This window comes from Oreochromis niloticus, linkage group LG12, assembly GCF_001858045.2.
Source record: "Oreochromis niloticus isolate F11D_XX linkage group LG12, O_niloticus_UMD_NMBU, whole genome shotgun sequence".
NCBI lineage: Eukaryota > Metazoa > Chordata > Actinopteri > Cichliformes > Cichlidae > Oreochromis > Oreochromis niloticus.
Window position 1 is genome coordinate 32,939,774 of NC_031977.2, and position 14,507 is coordinate 32,954,280.

The window sequence follows — 14,507 nt, forward strand, 5'->3', positions numbered from 1 at the left end:
ATATATATATATATATATATATGTGTACATATATATATATATATATATGTGTACATATATATATATATATGTATGTACATATATATATGGCAAAATGTACAAATATACAAGCCGGTTTAAAAAAAAAAAAAGTAATATGTAATAAATAGTGTTGTGTATATACAGTTGGGTTATTGCACATAGAATTGGTATTGCACAGTGGTGGTCCATAGAGGAAGTGGGAAGTGGGGGGCTGTGTTATCGGTGCATGTGTGAGTTCAGGGTGGTTATGGCTTTGGGGAAGAAACTGTTTTTGAGTCTGTGGGTTTTTGTGCTGATGCACCTGCAGCGCTTCCCTGAGGGAAGCAGGCTGAACATGTTGAAACCAGGGTGGGAGCTGTCCTTGATAATGTTTGCTGCTCTGCTGAGGCAGCAGGAGGAATAAATGTCCATCAGGCAGCTGCACCGCCTTGGTGCAGCTGCCGTACCATACCGTGATGCAGTAGGTTAGCAGGCTCTCAATGGACGAGCGGTAGAAGGTCAGCAGCAGGTTGGAGTTCAGCTTGTACTTCCTGAGGACTCTCAGGAAGTGCAGCCGCTGTTGGGCCTTCTTGACGACCGCTGAGATGTTGTCTGTCCAGGAGATGTCAGCAGAGATGAGGACACCAAGGAACCGGAAGGTGTGGACCCTCTCCACACACTCCCCGTTGATGTAAAGGGGGGCTAAGTCAGTGCTGTGTCTCCTGAAGTCAACAATGAGCTCTTTGGTTTTCTTAGTGTTCAGTGCCAGGTTGTTTTCTGAACACCAGGCTGCCAGCTTCAGGACTTCCTCTCTGTAGTCTGCCTCGTCTCCCTTTGAGATGAGTCCGACTACTGTGGTGTCATCAGCAAACTTGATGATGAGAGTGTTGTTGTGGGTCGGACTGCAGTCGTGGGTGTAGAGAGAATACAGGAGGGGGCTCAGCACACAGCCCTGTGGGGAGCCGGTGCTCAGTGTGCGAGTGGAGGAGAGATGAGGGCCGAGTCTTACAGTCTGGGGCCGGTTTGTGAGAAAGGTTACAAAAATTAGGTGGTGAATGATGGTTAGCTTTCAATTGAGTTTCATTCAGTTTCATTTTATTTAAAATCACAAACAGTCACCTCAAGGCACTTTATTTTGTAAGGTTAAAGCCCTAAATTATTAGAGAGAAAACTCCAACAATCGAACGATCCACCCGTGAGTAGGCACCTGGTAACAGTAGGAAGGAAAAACGTCCTTTTAACCGGAAAAAATCCTCTGACAAAACCCGGCTCAGGAAAGGGCAGGCATCTGCCAAGAGAAGAGAGCAGAGGAAGGTGGGACAAAAGAGACACAAACGAGAGAGATGGAGTTTAAAATTACTGACACATAACTGTAAACAGGACTTTAACTCAGGAGATGGTGGTTCATGCCCTGTGTTATTACCATTTTTTATTTATTTTTTTTAGAAATTGTGAAACAAGGAGAGTGGAGTCTGTTTTAACAGCAGATTGATGTCGGCCTCGTCAGATTTACATCCCGCCCTCACATGAAAACTAAAAGATGTGGTGGATTTGTGGAAAGTGTGGTTCCACTCCAATCTTTGCTTTACTCTGATGCTTTTCTGAAAGTTTTCTCAGTTTTCATACCTTCTGTTTTAAGTCCACTATAGTTGTACGAGGATGGAAGATTTGTGATTAATAGATGTGCAACATGGAGCACAATGTCCAAAAATGTGACATTTGGGATTATTGTTTAAGTCTTGATAATGCAGCTTCACATTTATAGCATGTAGCTGATGTTTATTCAGAGCAGCTTAGAATAAGCTCTAAATCCTGGATCACCCACATTATAAGCAACAAACTGTACAAATACAAAGATTAAAGCAATACCAGCAATCCAACAAATGAATAAACTCTGAGTGTGTGGGTGTAACAAAGGTTAATGGAGGGAGTTAATCTTTATATTTTGTCTCCGCAGTGAGACTCTGACCGAGGAGCCGACAGTCGAGAGGTGTTCGACTGCATGAAGAGGCCGAGTGACGGGACTCTGGTCCTCGCCTAAACCCCTCCCACGACCTCTCCAAAAGCCTGGACATGGTGAGTCTCCTGATTATGTCTGGTGTTTGCATATTTTGTGTGTGTTTAGCTATCAATAGTGTGTTTCCAGCTGTTATATACCCATATTCACCTGTAGTGTGAACACTGATCAGGTACATGATCAGTCAGCTCGATGACTGATCATGTGTACCTCTTTCAGGAAGAGGAAAAATACATTGAAAATAAAATTAAAATGCTAGAATTCTCCAGTATAGCTTGACAACTTGATAAAAAGAGTAACTCTACTTTTCCAAGTCCTATTTTTGAGAAAAAGCTGATTGGATGATGCCCTGTGATCTGGATCTTATCACCCCAATCATAGCTGTTATTAATGGTTATCAGTCACATACACATCCCCAGCGGGCATCTTCTCTCCCTTTGAGCAGGCTCCATAGACTCTTACCATTCATTGTAACCACTGACCAGCGGAGAAAACCAGATTATGTAGACATCTAGTGGTTGTGTGAAGAAGTGCATGTAAAAGCTCTGATGGTAAATGCTGTGATAAATGTTGTGACAAAGTGTAACAGGCTGGGTTTTAACCCAGACTGTGATTTATTTTTTATTTCCTCACCCTAGAGCTAATTGCCAACAACTGCAGTTCCTCTAGTGGCCACTTGAGGCTGGTTTCAAAGGGAAGTAAATCCCTACTGATTCCCAGGTTACAATGATAAACTTTAGTTTATTTAGTCTGTCAATTGGCAATAATTGGCACACAGGCCTCTGTGTCTGTGTGTTGTACTGTGCAGTATAAGTATGGGACTTTCTAAAAAGAAAAGATTGCTAGCTTTGGCTGATAACTTTGCAAAACATCTAAACGTTAATGCTGGGCTTTCACAACGCACTCTTGTACTTAATAAATGACAACAAGATAATCTTTGCTTATCTTTTGTATATGCATCACTGCATATTGGGTAGGGCTGCACGATTTTGCATAAAATGAGAATCACGATTTTTTTGCTTAGAATTGAGATCACGATTCTCTCACGATTTTCTTTTCCAGTATAAATATTTATTGCACTTATTAACTGCACATCAACTTCGTAACAGTTGAGACTGAACATAAAAACAATAAATGAACATTAAAAACAATAAATGTCTCACATTTTGTCGTTGCCGCAAAATGTTGTACTGCTTGTAATTCCGTCTCCACCGTTGCTCGACACTGCGTGTATAGAGCAGGTAGTGCAACATTTGAAAAATAGTTGCGGGACGGCACTGTGTAGCGTTTGTCTAGGGCAGGGGTGTCCAAACTTTTTTCGCTGAGGGCCACATACATAAAAATATAGGAGGGGCTGGGCCACTTACTAGAAATTAGGTATATAACCTTAACTTTACTGTATTAAAAATCATTTAAAAGTGGTCAAATGTGTTATATTGTTGAATATAATTAAAGACAAAACTGCCTTCATCACAGTTTTCCATAAATGGATCTTTATTGATTTATTCAGAAAAAGCTTTGGTAGCTCATTCTCAGAACAGCAGCCTCAGATTTCTTCTTAGAGGGAATATTTACAGCACAGAGAAAAAACAATAAAGGGGAAAATGGGACGGGTACATTTCAAGTTTGTTATTTAAGTTATTAGGCTTAGCAACACACCTATTAACGTTCGTTTGAAACGGTTATCAACATTAACAGACTGAACTGGACTTAATAACAGGAGTGCATATAATTTTAGTCAATTATTCTGGTGAGTATCAGCTGCGCTGGGTATGTAAATCGGGCCATCCAGCTGCGGTGCTGATCGTGGCAAAAATCAGGACAAATGTCACTTGACCAAGGAGCAAATCTGCATCAGATGAGATCAGCTGACTTGCGTGTGCGTGCGCTGTGCACAGCGGTGTTTACTCTGTGTGTTAACAAGAAAAACGCATATAAGAAAGCGGTGCGCAAAAGCAGGGTAGTGACAGAATTGATGCGCATTATTGATATTTGAAGCATGTGTACCTGCACATTAACACACGGGTACTGTGGAAGATATTTTTACTCACCTAAAGTGCTCGTGCTCTCGTCCACTCCCCGCAAAGAAATTAGCAGCTGTGCGGCGTCTGTGGCATCGGTGCTCTCATCACATGCGATGGAGTAAAAATCAAAAGCACAGCTTTATCACACAGTTGCAGTTTAATGTTGGCTGACGAGTCTGACGTTGTTGAAGTCCTGCACTTTTTCCGGGCGCATTATTTCGGTGACTTTAACGAGGCAGTGTTTTATGAGGTCTCCATCTGAAAAAGGCTTGCCGTGTCTTGCGATGAGTTGGGCGACCTCATAGCTGCTATTGGAGCCCTTTCCTGGACAATTTGAGCACGAAAAAAAAATACTGTTGCTGACCCCGCAGGAGAGCTAGCATTTGCTTTAATTTCTGCTCTTGCTCAGCACCAGTGTAGGATGCATAGGCCTGATGTTTGGTTTCATAATGACGTCGTAAATTATACTCTTTCATAACTGCCACAGTTTCAGCGCAGATCAAACAGATACACTTCCCCATGAATTCTTTGAAGAAATATTCACTCTCCCACCTTGTCTGAAATTTTCTGCATTCACTTTTTATCTTTCGCTTCTTTGGTTCTGCCATGTTTAGTAACTTGAGAGTAAATTTCTTCTGTGATTGTCCTTTTTGGTGGAGCAACTGCCTTGATCAACAGCAGCTCCCCCTGGTGTTAAAACTAAGAAGTGCAATACACTCAAGCAAAAGTTGGAGTGCGGGCCATATTCTATTCAATTTATAAAATTACTTGCGGGCCAATTAAAACTGGACCCGCGGGCCGGACTTTGGACATGCCTGGTCTAGGGTGTTGATCATTTTCCTAAATCCCTCGTTTTGCACAGTGTTGATGGGAGCCATATCTTTTGCCAGGTGATAAGTGATAGCCTCCGTAATTTCTTTGTGCCTGCGGGAGTTCGACGGGTATGGGGAAACGCTGTATAAGGTTCCCGTTATTGATGTTTGGGTGGTTGACCGGGATGGATTTTCTCCTGTCACTTTCTTGGCCTTTACAGCTTCGTCATCTCTCAGGTGCTCTCCGTTGTTTTTTCCCTGCCAGCTGGCTTCGGTATTACATGGTATAAGGCTCCGCCCTTGTCATTTGTTGAGCAGGAAGAGTGAGCGCTTGTTTTCATGCAGATTATGTCCCGGATCAAAATGCGGTACAATCGTCATCTTTTTTTTTTTTTTTTTTTTTAAATCGTTGTCATTTGGAAATGAGATCGCACATAAGTATGAATTGAGATCGCGATTTCCTAACGATTAATTGTGCAGCCCTAATATTGGGTACACTTGACTAATACCAGGTTGGACCTCATTTTACTTTCAGAATTGCCTTAAACTTTTATGGCATAGGTTCAAGAAGCATTTGTCATGAATTTTGGTGCATGTTGACATGACAGCATCACACAGTTGCTGCAGATTTTTCAGCTGCACATACATGATACGAATCTCCTGTTCCAGCACATCCCACAGGTGCTCTGTTGGGTTGAGATCTGGTGACTGTGTGATCTGTTGTCCTATTGTGGTGATGAGCTCATCACCAAAATTGGACAATAGTAGTCTCAATTGTAGTCTGTTTCCTGGTACATGGAGTGGTCTTCTGCTGTTGCACCGCATCTGCTCCAAAGTTTTACATGTTGTGGTTTCAGAGATGCTCTTCTGCTTGCTTTGGTTGAAAGCAGTCATCTGGCACTAACAAACACGTCACGTTCAAAGACACTTAAACTGCCTTTCTTCCTCATTCTGACGCTAATTTTGAAATTCAGCACATGACCATGACCATGTCTATGTGGTAAATTCACTGATTTTTACCACCATATGATTGGGTTGATTAGATATTTTACAAACAGTTTATCAAGTACACCTAATGAGGTAGCTGGTAAGTCTAGTCCATGAACCGAACAGAATTTGTGAAGGAAATGTTGTTAAATGGCAATCGAATGATGGATCCAGGCACCGCCACACCTCCAGCCTTCAAATGCAGATTTTTGTTGTTTTCTTTCTGACTAGAGAAACAGCAGGAGAAGAAAATATCCACATTTGCATTAGAGTATACAACACTTTAGGCAGAAGAGGCCACCTGCGTCTGATAACGACTGATAACAGTCATTTAGTTAAGTAATGTTTTCACACTCATCCTGATGGTAAAGATTCTGAGGTAAACATAATCCAAGGAGTAGAGTCTTCAAGTATTTTTCTGATAAGAGTGAAGCATTAAACACGGTAATGCAGTCCAAGTCTTACACTCTCACCTGTCAGGCTTTTAAACCTCTGAATCACTTTCTCTTAAAGTCACAGTTTGCACTCGGTCCTTTTGAGCTCCAAACAAAACTGTTTTGAATGGTTGAATGGTGCAAGTCAATCATTCTTGGTGCTGAAGGACTCACTAAGAATGGAGTGAAAACAGTCTTTACCCTCAGACAACCCCCACCTTTTATTATTAGCAGAAAGTATCATCCTGTATGTGTCAGCCTGTAACATGTTGTGCTCACCTTACTTCCTAAGTTTTGTTTTTAACCAAACAGAAAACATTATCTACTGCATTTTTGTTTCTGTTTGTGTACTCACCAGAAATAATGTAGTCTGGAGAGTACTGGCAGGTTAGTGGCTTGTTTATGTGTCAGACAATATAATTAATTGTAGACATTGGACTTGCTGGGCTAAAGGATTGGAAGCTTGTTTATGTTTTGTTGGGGTTTTTTTCATTATTTTTTAATTTTGCCATGTTAAAACACACTGGCCTCCTTTCCTGCTCTAAAATGGACTAAAATTAGTGGAACTCATGTCAGGCAGTCTGCTGAGCAAAACAGAATAACTGCAATAATGCCTAAAGCTATATTAACATTGTCTCCTCTCTATAAATTTCATGAATGCTAACTGTTAAAAAAGTGTCTTTACCCTACGGATTTTAAAAACAAATATAAATGTATATTTTCCTATGTGATGGTCAAAGATGGATGACAGGTTTGATTGTTGATGGTTTGATTACTTGTTTTCTGTATTTAGAGGACATTTGCAGACTGTCATGAATGAGTGCGGACACCTGAGGTCTGATTCATAGTAGGAATTTCTCGCATATCTTAGAGGGGAGATATCTGCAGACCCGAGCCAGCGGGGTGGACCGAAATAAGTATTTGTAGACTTGAGCAGAATCACTAAAAGTTTCCATCATGTGTCTTTTTTTTCCATAAGTGAGCCTCTATATTCAATTACTAAACTAAATCTATATTCAAAAAATAAAAAATGAATATACTGCTCTTTGACTTTGGCCACTAAAATTAAATAATTGACATGGCTATAGAGTGAGTTCTTAAAGGCTGGATGTAAGGAATTTTTATTTCTGTTCTTATTAAATTCAACATCTGGTTAAGTCATTCATTGGTTTCTGAAGTGTACAGAAGTCCCATTGACCTTGGCATTTTAAAACTGGATGTGATGAGCGAGTGGATCTGACTGTGATGCCACAAAGTTCAGGTTTAACTCACTTTCGAAGCCAGACGCAAGTGAACTATTGCAGTGGCTTGCCGCTTGGTTTAAGCATGCAGCTAAGATGTCCTGAGAGAGCGTTTATGTACATCTTTTTATCAATGAAGAAAGACTTCTGGATCCATATCTGTATATGTCTGCTGGCTTCACAGTAAACCCGGCTGGTTTTACTCTGTGAAAACCTGTTTGTGTCAGGTATCATCCTCCTGAGTGATTCCACAGTGAAAACAAAATGTTAAACGAATTACTTCTGATTTGTGTGTTAGGTTTAAGTACAAGACATCCTCCGAAAAACCTTGCAATGCAATTAATAAAAGCAGTAGATTTGATTATCTTCTAATTGCAGCGCGAGGTTGAACTCCCAGCTGACTCGTGGGCCACAAACAAAAGGAAACAGCCCGATATGAAGCCAGGCTGTGATCCAAATCGGCGCTGATGCCATGAAACTCTTAATCTTTCATGTAGATCTTGTTAATGTTTGTGTGTTATGGTTGTCGACGCTGCCCACACTTGCCGCTACACAGCCACGAATGCCCCGTGGCAGTTCAGCGAGAGATTAGCTAGGTCATGATGAATGACCCCCGCAACTCCACCACAAGCCCTCGAGATTCATGGCCATGAATTATTAAAGCACCGTCATAAATAACTCACCGTAATGAGGGGTGCTTACACGCTGCAGGCAGGGAGAACAGGAGGAGAGGAGAGAGGGGAGGATTGGAGTAGAAGAGGAAGGGATGATTGAGAGAGGTAGCAGTTTGACCTTGGACTGAAAGCCTGCCGTGATGTTCGGCCGGCGTACTCAGGCTTGTAAAAGCAAGCGCTGATACGCTTTGCACATCAGCCCTTTTTCATCTACCCCTCAGAGAGATGGGCTCCATCCCTAAGCACATGCCATAAATGTTAATGTTAAATAACAGCAGCTGAATCTAGGCCACGCACAGATTGGCAGCAGCGCAGGTTGCTTCAGGTGTAATGCTGTCATCATGCTGACTGTGAGGAATCTTTCTGACACCAGAAACAAGCATTTGCAGCAGCAACAGGAGAAGCACCGGGAATCGAAGTAGAAACGGTGTGTTCAAGTTCAAAGAAATCGATTTGGCTTTGGATCGAGTCTGCTTCCTCCAGCAGCGGCTTCAGCTTCAGCCTGCTTTCTCTGTAATTAAAAGGAGTTGGCAGTGCTTTGATGAGTAACGATGATGATGATAATGATGATCCAAATTTCAACCATTAAACCAGTTTTCTGGTATTTTGGCATTGATGACCTTTAAAACTTGGCTGCTGAATATCGGCATATGTGAAATCTGTTATAATCATTGATCAAATTTGGCACTTTAGTGACATGGCCATAAAAAATTGCCATAAAAAGAGAGAGAGAGAGAATATTCTGCTGCTTTAAAAGCCTCCAGGTTTCTGGGGAGACCCTTCCTACATACGCAATTATTCATGATATAATATTAATGGTGGCATTGTAACAATGTCTGTAATGTTTGTAAGATAAATATTGATATACACAGAAACATAATGTAAATCACAATGTCATTGGTTTTTTTACACTTTTTTTTTGTTACACATTTGCACTAAATCGGTGCAGACTTGGTTTCTACCCTCAGTTCACCTTTGGTCTGGAAGAAATTTGTGTTTTAGCCCCGCCCCCCTCAACATTGCTCTCATTGGCTGCCCCATGTAAACAAAAGGATCGAACAGCAGATGGTTGGGGCTGCTGTGTCTGCGGTGACCATCATGTTGTGTTATATAGTCCTGATCATTTTGTTTTACTTGTTTGGGAAGCAGGTTGTAAATGAGTAAATAAAACTGTGTGGGTGGACCTGTCCTGCATTTTATCTACTGTAAACCACATCAACAGTTAGTTTGCTCATTAAATGCTCTATTTATGGCTTTAAAAGCAATGGACAATGAACACAACGAGTAATGAACACACAGAACACATTCATAGTTTGAATCATCACTCTGCTGACAGCCTGGTGATGATCCACATCATCAGCACTGAATAATTTTACTCATCACTGGTAGAGGAGTGAATTAAGAGAACCTCAATTTCCAGGGTTGCTGTTGGTGAGCAGATTGTTGCTCCACTAACTCAACTGTCATGACAGAGCCTGTAGAAGCCTGTAAAAGATTCCTGTTATTCAGTGGTTATTACTCCTTACTTTTCCCTGTAAAGAAAGTCATTTGTTATATTTTTGAAGTAATATATAGCACTAAACTTTTCATATCTCCACATATCTGTTTAAATCTCTACCCACATAAGCGTAAAAGGAGGGTTTTAGTAGCCTGTTTAAATAAAAGCTGACAGCCAAGTCAGTAAAAAATCAGATGTAACCAAACAGATGTTGTGTAGAAATGTAGAGTCCTACAGGACGGTTCACCACTGCTGTCGTCAATTAAGCTTTGGCTTCTTGGTTAGGGTCTGCATGCAGTCAGCTACAGGCTTTTAGCCTGTGAGCCATGTTAACGTGTTGCTTTTGTAGAGCTTCGACATGTTAACTGGGGTTGTCACGATGCTAATTACCCAATACTAGAAGATACACAGGAATGTATTCAATACTTGATACATTTTTTGATATCACAGGGGCAAAAATTATAAAACAAAAATAAAGAGGCATTAACATAAATGATGGCACTAATTTTAATCTGTCTGATGTACTGCAAAGAAATATAGACATTAACATAATTTTAAGGCGTAGGTAGTTAAGAAAGGAAAAAAAAAAAGGAAACATTTTTAGGCTGTTTGACTGTGCTGTCAGTCAAACAGCTTTCACCTTCAGTGCTGTGTTTCTGGTGACTTGGCTCCATATTTTCATTGCTGACCAGAGCTGCTAAGGTCGACTACACTGTTTTTGTCCAGCTGCTGCTTGACTTTTCACAGCCTCAGTTTGAGCTTTTAAGAGAAGTGTAACAGTTTCTAGACACAAACATTTGTGTTATTCTGTTCTGTTAATGTTACAGACAGGTGGGACTGATCATGTTTGATGCCTAGCTCCCACATAAATATTATTTTATTATTAGCCATAGCTGCTAGCTGCTACCTTAATGATAAGTTAACAGATAGCATTTTTGATTTAGCACAGGTTTTATGCTGGATGGCCGTTCTTGACACAATCTTCCTGTTTATCCAAGCTTGGGACTGGCACTTGGAGTAGCTTGTGACCCCTGAAACAGGTGATTACTAACAGTAAAGTGCACCGACCATGTTAACATTTATAAAAATTGTTCAGTACCTGAGTGCTGTTAAAATGGGAGCTTTGCTGACCTCACAAAATTTCTCATAAAAGGCACGGTGCTTACCTGTCTGCAGGTGTTGCGGGGAAGTTGTGCATTAGCGGGAGAGGTGTTTAGTAGTGCTGGGCGATATGACGATATATATCGTGTGGACGATAGAAAAGTTTCTATCGTGCCATTTGTCTTCTATCGTTTCTATCGTTTCTAACCCGAATTTTACAAATTATTACATAAAATATATCATTAACCCTTTAAAACCGGTTGGAGCAGGCAAACTCCGTTTTCCCTAACTATTTTTAAATCCCTGTAGAACTGTAACCACGTAAGGTAGCGCAATAATGGTTTTTTTTGCATATGAAACGGTAGGAGTTGTACTTACATCTTATTCCATTAGCTTGTCCTAGGTCACGGTTTCCTTCCACACATAGCTTTGCAAAAATTGCATAAAAAGCACTTCCAGCAACAAAAACATAATATTCCAGACTTGCAGCAACAAAAACATAATATTCCAGAAACAGGTTTTGCCGATCCGATCAGCTGTTCATAACACTTCCTACGCTGGAATATAACTCAGCGCGAACTATCGCATGTCCGCCATTACATGTCCGAAACCGGAAGTGATGTCATTTTCGCGGAAAATGTAGTTTTTTAAGCTTCAAAGCCTATGTTGGTGTTTTTAAAAGTCATGTTTGACTTTATGTTCTTCTGTATCGTTTCTGGGATGCTTAGAAGTCAAATTACACTGCTGTAAATCGTTTATTTTGATGCACATGCTGTGTTTTTGCAAATTTGCATTTATTTATTTTCATTTTTCCTGTAGTATATAAAAATTTGTGTATCTCAAAAATAAAACTATGAAGACACTCAAAATAAATCAATTTTAAGATAAGCTCTGGTGGACTTGGTTCTATGGTAGGTCTTAAAGGGTTAAATAGCCTGTGCAAATATATTAATGTTGTCTTCTCACTTTACATACTCTTAACTTTATGCAAGAGAAAATAAAGTATAAAAAAATGACATTTTTCACAAAGAAACTCTTTCTTGTTGTTTTGCAACATGGTGCTGCTTTACATGCACCCGGATTTGCGACATGCTTTACAGTAACTCAAAACAAAGACTGCACCCTCTCCACTCGCTGTTTAAAGACTGCATACTTTCCAGATGACCACAGGTCAGGTGGTATATCGTGATATATATCGTTATCGTGATATAAAATAATTCATATCGTGATAAATATTTTTTCCATATCGCCCAGCACTAGTGTTTAGTATTAATTAATATCTGAATAGTGACTTTTTCCCCCTTAATTTAGTTTTTGTTGTTTTTCCTTTGTTTACGGTCACATTTTGCTTTTTCCTCCATGCAATAAGAAGTTGTTGTTGCAATAATTGTCCTTAAATATTGTACACCTCACTGTTCTTCTTATTCTTATTTTTTTTTTTTTTTTTGTCTGTCCCATTTGGTTCTTAAGCCGTCAGAATTGTTGTCTGAAGACCAACAAGGATACCAAATGGATTTATTTTGCCAAATGGATCATCATGGCATTGCCGTATTGGTCCATTTCATCAAACTTTGTTGTTATTATTTATTTTATTTTCAGTTGTTACAGATGGGACAGACATGACGGGGGGATAGGAAAGGGAGAAAGAAAGAGAGGAAGGAAAAGAAAAACAGAAGGAAAAAGGGACAGTGAGAAAGGACACTTATAAAGACAAAGAGAAAGAAAAAAAAATCTCCTGGATCACCTGTTGAGAGAAAAAGAAGAGAAGACAAGCAAAAAAAACCAAACAAAAACAAAGCAACATACTAAACACAACACCATCACGTTAATCTAGCTGAGTGTGAACAGCAGTAAATACTAAATATTGAAAGTTGTTGTGCAGCACGCAGGACAGACGGCGCACAATGTGCTTTGAAGTAGCAGCTAAGAAAGGTGTAGTTTATGTCTACGAACAGTGAACACCCGTGTGCACACCTGTGTGGATCAACGCGCTTGTATACAAAAGGTTTCCCCATGTAACGGTCTGCTAGAGGGTGTGGAGGCCCATAGCCCCGTCCCCCAGGGCATGAAGCAGGCATGGAGGAGATCCAGGCTCCAGACATCCAGAGGCCCCAGAGTGCGAGAGCCCAAGGAGGACCACCGGAGGGGCATCCGTGCCACCCTCCTGGGAAGGGCTGAGGAGATCCCCAGACGAGGGGGTCACCCAGTAGCCACGGAGCAGAAGTCAGAGGGGGCTGCACCGGCGTGCCCGCCGGCTCTGCCGGCAGCCAGCTGTGCCAGAGTGAACCGAGTTGCAGGCCCCGAGGCCGGAGGCCCGAGGGCCCCCTTTGCCCCGGAAGAGGCCTGACCGAGCGACAGGCACCGGGCCCCGCCAAGTAGCCACCGGGAGTGAGCTGGTGCATACCTGAGCGCCCAGCCCCGGACACCAAGAACCACCAATGCACCAACCCCTGAGGGCATCAGTTACCAGCAGGGAGTGTGGTGAGGGGAGATAGGCCTCCACACTTGGAGGGCCTGGGAGTACCCAGGGAGGTGGAGTCTAAGACCCGACCTGACATATAGACACAGACAAACAGGCACACACAGACATAAACATGCTTTCCCACCCTCATGCACATGTTCTTCTTATTCTAAATGACTTGAGTTTGAGTGAATGTTGCACACATATAATTCTTTCTATCTAACCATCCTGCTAACTGAAGAGCTTGCATAGGTAAATAACAACTAGTTTAGTCGTTAAGGGTAATGTGTAACTTGTGACAAACAAGTGTGTGATGTTACCCAACACTGTCCATCCATGAGCTTTACATGTATACGTCCAGCGTGGCTACTTGATTATGGCAAAAATCATGTTTCGATCGCAATTACCTAAAATCGATTAGTCTAAAAATATTAGACTTACTCAACTTTCAAAAGTAAGAAAGTTGTCATCTTAATGAAGTCAGTTTGTTTGAAGTTTAGTCAAAATAAATAAATGATTGTGAACAGAAGCAAGCTTGCCACAGGGTGCTAAGGAGTGAAGCATATGTAGGAAGACACTGAGGTGTTTCTACGCCAGACGAGAGACTTAATCTCTCCGGCATGTCCTGCACAGGTTCACGAGTTCCCAGTAGGACATGCTTGAAATGCCTGATCTAGGAGGAATCCAAGAGGCATCATATGCTTAAGCAGGTACCCTAACCACTTCAACTGGCCTCTTTCTATGTGGAGGAGTAGTGCCTCTACTTCAAACCCCTGCTGAATGAATTAACTTCTCACCTCATCTCTTAAGCTGAGCCCACGGAGGAAGCTCTTTTCTGTCGATTGTAGCCTTCTTTCAGTCACTAACCACAGCTTGTGACCATAGAGGAGGGTCAGAACAAAGATCAACCAGTAAATTGACAGCTTTGCTTTGAGCCTGGCTCTTTTCACATCCACGTTAATGCGTCTGTCGTTCCCTTTCTGTACTCATCCTCCAGAAGAAGCTGTGATACTCAAACTCCTGCACTTGAGGCAACAACTCATAATCTGCACTCCACACTCTGTCAGCTGACAGCCATATGTATTGCAATCAAATATTATTCTGCAAATTATTGTAGCAGTTTTTAGAATTTTTGTTTCATCTTTCTTGTGAGATAACAACGACCGACTAAGTTTCCCAACTAGCCTGCTCACTTCCCAGTGCACTGTTTTGGCTCTCAGTAGCTTTCAGCTACATCAAGACCAGTTTGATAAAATTC

The 14,507-nt window shown here is 41.3% G+C and overlaps 1 protein-coding gene across 2 annotated transcripts in view; it reads left to right on the top strand.

The window, feature by feature from the left end:
* LOC100691531 (spermatid perinuclear RNA-binding protein) overlaps positions 1 to 14,507 on the top strand; it is a 101,839-nt gene that overhangs the window by 38,583 nt on the left and 48,749 nt on the right. For both annotated transcript variants that reach the window (XM_025896991.1, XM_005451485.4), the window contains exon 2: positions 1,958 to 2,076. In XM_025896991.1, coding sequence (XP_025752776.1) covers positions 2,074 to 2,076 — 3 coding nt within the window. In that variant the 5' untranslated portion in view covers positions 1,958 to 2,073. The remainder of the gene's footprint in view (positions 1 to 1,957; positions 2,077 to 14,507) is intronic.